At 47.0% G+C, this 5,000-nt stretch overlaps 1 protein-coding gene across 1 annotated transcript in view; it reads left to right on the forward strand.

Moving 5' to 3' along the window:
- Positions 1–5,000, forward strand: part of col5a3b (collagen, type V, alpha 3b) — a 35,022-nt gene that overhangs the window by 8,244 nt on the left and 21,778 nt on the right. The window contains exons 6-12 of the mRNA XM_084685885.1: positions 385–495; positions 849–962; positions 1,231–1,278; positions 1,399–1,440; positions 1,981–2,043; positions 2,132–2,206; positions 2,548–2,628. Of these exons, the coding sequence (XP_084542011.1) occupies positions 385–495; positions 849–962; positions 1,231–1,278; positions 1,399–1,440; positions 1,981–2,043; positions 2,132–2,206; positions 2,548–2,628 (534 nt within the window). The remainder of the gene's footprint in view (positions 1–384; positions 496–848; positions 963–1,230; positions 1,279–1,398; positions 1,441–1,980; positions 2,044–2,131; positions 2,207–2,547; positions 2,629–5,000) is intronic.

Consider the following 5,000-nt stretch of genomic DNA (forward strand, 5'->3'; position numbering starts at 1 on the left):
GAGAGAGAGGGGGAGAGAGAGGGGGAGAGAGAGGGAGAGAGAGAGGGGAAGAGAGAGAGGGAGAGACAGAGGGGGAGAGACAGAGGGGGAGAGAGAGAGGGAGAGAGAGGGAGAGAGAGAGAGAGGGGGGGGAGAGAGAGAGGGGGAGAGAGAGTGGGAGAGAGAGAGGGAGAGGGGGAGAGAGAGAGGGGGAGACAGAGAGGGAGAGAGAGGGGGAGAGAGAGGGAGGGGGAGAAAGGGAGAGCGGGAGAGAGAGGGGGAGAGAGAGGGGGAGAGAGAGTGGGAGAGAGCGGGGGAGATAGCGGGAGAGAGAGAGAAAATAGTAAGATTTCAGCTGAGAACAGAAGCTATACTCTATGGTGTCTGTTGCCATGGCGATTTTAGGTGGAGCGTCCGCCCCGGCAACCGGTGGAGGAGGTGTTTGACTACAGCGACTCTTACACTGACCTGGACGTCTCCACGGTTACAACGGGGTCAAACATCACTGAATATGAAGTGAGTCTGATACACACACTCTCACTTACTCACACACTCACAAACATACACACACCTACACACACACACTCACACACATACATACACACACACACACACCTACACATTTCCACACCCTTTCACTTCCATTCAAAATGGTGTCTCTCTAACCACTAACCCTAATGGTATTTCTCGAACCCTAACCACTAACCCCCAACCTCTAACCCCTAATTTGAACCCCAATTCTAAAACACACGTGTTAGCCAATCACAAGGACGGTGGAGGTGATTACTATTCACCCACACAAACATAGAAAGGTGACACGTTTTAATTCTGTGTGTGTTTTGTATGGTGTGTGTGTGGTGTGTGTGCAGATTGTGGAGTATGAAGACTATGACCAGGTGAGAGAGTATGAATACGAGGAGGAGGAGTACGACGAGCGGTTCGGATTGGCTGAGAGGGAGGGGGCGGAGACCTGGAACGCACTGGTACCCACAATGCACCCTGTTTCCTGTCATTTAGAACTCTGTTACTGTCCACTCCGCTCAACTGTTTCCCCCCCCTCCTCCCTCTCTTCCCTTCTCTTCGCTCCTTCTCTCTCCTCGTCTCTCCTCATCTTGTTTCTCCTCCCTCTCTCTCCTTCTCTCTCCTCGTCTCTCCTCATCTTGTTTCTCCTCCCTCTCTTCCCTTCTCTTCTCTCCTTCTCTCTCCTCGTCTCTCCTCATCTTGTTTCTCCTCCCTCTCTTCCTTGATCAGGACCAGCCAGAGAAAGGACAAAAAGGAGAACCTTCATACCTTGGACTGGTGAGAACACACACATGTACACACACAGGCACACACACACACATTTTATACACACACAGCTACAGACACACACATACAGGCCTGATGTGAATAAAGTCATATTAATCTGGCGTTCTCTAGGGCACCCTCATAGAAGGACCCCACGGACTGTCTGGACCAGAGGTGAGGAGGGAGGCGGGAGAGAGGAGGGAGAAGAGGTGGAGGAGGGAGGGAGAGGAGGGAGAAGAGGTGGAGGAGGGAGGGAGAGGAGGGAGAAGAGGTGGAGGAGGGAGGGAGAGGAGGGAGAAGAGGTGGAGGAGGGAGGGAGAGGAGGGAGAAGAGGTGGAGGAGGGAGGGAGAAGAGGTGGAGGAGGGAGGGAGAGGAAGGGGGCTTTATAAACCCATGAAAGTTGAAAACCACTTAAAGTTTGTGTGTGTGTGTATGGTGTGTGTGTGGTATGTGTGGTGTGTGTGTGTGTGGTATGGGTGTGTGTGTGGTATGTGTGGTGTGTGTATGTGGTATGTGTGGTGTGTGTATGGTGTGTGTGTGTGGTATATGTGGTGTGTGTGTGTGGTGTGTGTGTGGTATGTGTGGTGTGTGTGTGTGTATGGTGTGTGTGTGGTATGTGTGGTGTGTGTGTGTGGTGTGTGTATGGTGTATGTGTGGTGTGTGTGTGTGGTGTGTGTATGGTGTGTGTGTGTGTGGTGTGTGTGTGTTCTCAGGGAGAACCGGGCCCACAGGGGCCAACTGGACCAGTGGGACCCAGAGGAGACCCTGGAGATCTGGTGAGCCTGACACCTGACCCCATGACCTCTGACCCCATGACCTCTGACCCTGAACTCTGACCCCCTGACCCTATTTCTCTTCCTGCAGGGTCCTCAAGGCCGGCCCGGACTCCCAGGTGCTGATGGGATACCGGGTCCTCCAGGAAACATCATGCTGATCCCGGTAAACATTGATCCCTATTCACATCCCCTATTTGACCCCTGACCTCACTACAGGGGACCTTTACTAATAGGAAGTGTGTGTATGGTGTGTGTGTGGTGTGTGTGTGGTGTATATGGTGTGTGTATGGTGTGTGGTGTGTGGTGTGTGGTGTGTATGGTGTGTATGTGGTGTGTGTGTGTGGTGTGTGGTGTGTGGTGTGTGGTGTGTGGTGTGTATGGTGTGTATGTGGTGTGTGTGTGGTGTGTGGTGTGTGGTGTGTGGTGTGTATGGTGTGTATGTGGTGTGTGTGTGGTGTGTGGTGTGTGTGGTGTGTATGGTGTGTATGTGGTGTGTGTGTGTAGTTCCAGTCAGGTGACCCCCAGACTGGGCCGGTGGTTTCAGCTCAGGAAGCCCAGGCCCAGGCCATCCTGCAGCAGACCAAGGTGACCACAACATGACCATAGCATGACCACAACACCACCTCAACATGAACACAACATGACAATAGCATGACCACAACATGACCACAACACCACTACAACATGACTACAACACCAGCTCAACATGACCACAGCATAACGGACATAACCATAATGGACTCAGATGGCTGAGCGGTTAGGGAATCGGGCTATTAATCAGAAGGTTGCTGGTTCGATTTCCGGCTGTGTCAATTGACGTTGTGTACTTGGGCCAGGCACTTCACCCAACTTGCCTTGAGGGAATGTTCCTGTACTTACTGTAAGTTGCTCTGGATAAGAGCGTCGGCTAAATGACTAAATAATAAACAATAATAAAATATTTATAATAATAACAACATGACCACAACATGATCACAACATGACCACAACACCACCTCAACATGATCACAACATGACCACAACACCACCTCAACATGATCACAACATGACCACAACACAACCTCAACATGATCACAACATGACCACAACACCACCTCAACATGATCACAACATGACCACAACACAACCTCAACATGATCACAACATGACCACCACCACAATATATTTGTGTATAATCTCTGTGTGTGTAACCTCTCTGTTTGTGTGTGTGTAACATCTGTGTGTGTGTGCAGCTGGTTAGGGTTAGTGTTACTGCTGTGTGTATATCTATACAACGTGTATAGGGTTAGGGTTAGTGTTACTGCTGTGTGTATATCTATACAACGTGTATAGGGTTAGGGTTAGTGTTACTGCTGTGTGTATATCTATACAACGTGTATAGGGTTAGGGTTAGTGTTACTGCTGTGTGTATATCTATACAACGTGTATAGGGTTAGGGTTAGTGTTACTGCTGTGTGTATATCTATACAACGTGTATAGGGTTAGGGTTAGTGTTACTGCTGTGTGTATATCTATACAACGTGTATAGGGTTAGGGTTAGTGTTACTGCTGTGTGTATATCTATACAACGTGTATAGGGTTAGGGTTAGTGTTACTGCTGTGTGTATATCTATACAACGTGTATAGGGTTAGGGTTAGTGTTACTGCTGTGTGTATATCTATACAACGTGTATAGGGTTAGGGTTAGTGTTACTGCTGTGTGTATATCTATACAACGTGTATAGGGTTAGGGTTAGTGTTACTGCTGTGTGTATATCTATACAACGTGTATAGGGTTAGGGTTAGTGTTACTGCTGTGTGTATATCTATACAACGTGTATAGGGTTAGGGTTAGTGTTACTGCTGTGTGTATATCTATACAACGTGTATAGGGTTAGGGTTAGTGTTACTGCTGTGTGTATATCTATACAACGTGTATAGGGTTAGGGTTAGTGTTACTGCTGTGTGTATATCTATACAACGTGTATAGGGTTAGGGTTAGTGTTACTGCTGTGTGTATATCTATACAACGTGTATAGGGTTAGGGTTAGTGTTACTGCTGTGTGTATATCTATACAACGTGTATAGGGTTAGGGTTAGTGTTACTGCTGTGTGTATATCTATACAACGTGTATAGGGTTAGGGTTAGTGTTACTGCTGTGTGTATATCTATACAACGTGTATAGGGTTAGGGCTAGTGTTACTGCTGTGTGTATATCTATACAACGTGTATAGGGTTAGGGTTAGTGTTACTGCTGTGTGTATATCTATACAACGTGTATAGGGTTAGGGTTAGTGTTACTGCTGTGTGTATATCTATACAACGTGTATAGGGTTAGGGCTAGTGTTACTGCTGTGTGTATATCTATACAACGTGTATAGGGTTAGGGCTAGTGTTACTGCTGTGTGTATATCTATACAACGTGTATAGGGTTAGGGTTAGTGTTACTGCTGTGTGTATATCTATACAACGTGTATAGGGTTAGGGCTAGTGTTACTGCTGTGTGTATATCTATACAACGTGTATAGGGTTAGGGTTAGTGTTACTGCTGTGTGTATATCTATACAACGTGTATAGGGTTAGGGTTAGTGTTACTGCTGTGTGTATATCTATACAACGTGTATAGGGTTAGGGTTAGTGTTACTGCTGTGTGTATATCTATACAACGTGTATAGGGTTAGGGTTAGTGTTACTGCTGTGTGTATATCTATACAACGTGTATAGGGTTAGGGTTAGTGTTACTGCTGTGTGTATATCTATACAACGTGTATAGGGTTAGGGTTAGTGTTACTGCTGTGTGTATATCTATACAACGTGTATAGGGTTAGGGTTAGTGTTACTGCTGTGTGTATATCTATACAACGTGTATAGGGTTAGGGCTAGTGTTACTGCTGTGTGTATATCTATACAACGTGTATAGGGTTAGGGTTAGTGTTACTGCTGTGTGTATATCTATACAACGTGTATAGGGTTAGGG

This window comes from Hypomesus nipponensis, chromosome 21 (assembly GCF_054491055.1).
Source record: "Hypomesus nipponensis isolate SF chromosome 21, ASM5449105v1, whole genome shotgun sequence".
Taxonomy (NCBI): Eukaryota; Metazoa; Chordata; class Actinopteri; order Osmeriformes; family Osmeridae; genus Hypomesus; species Hypomesus nipponensis.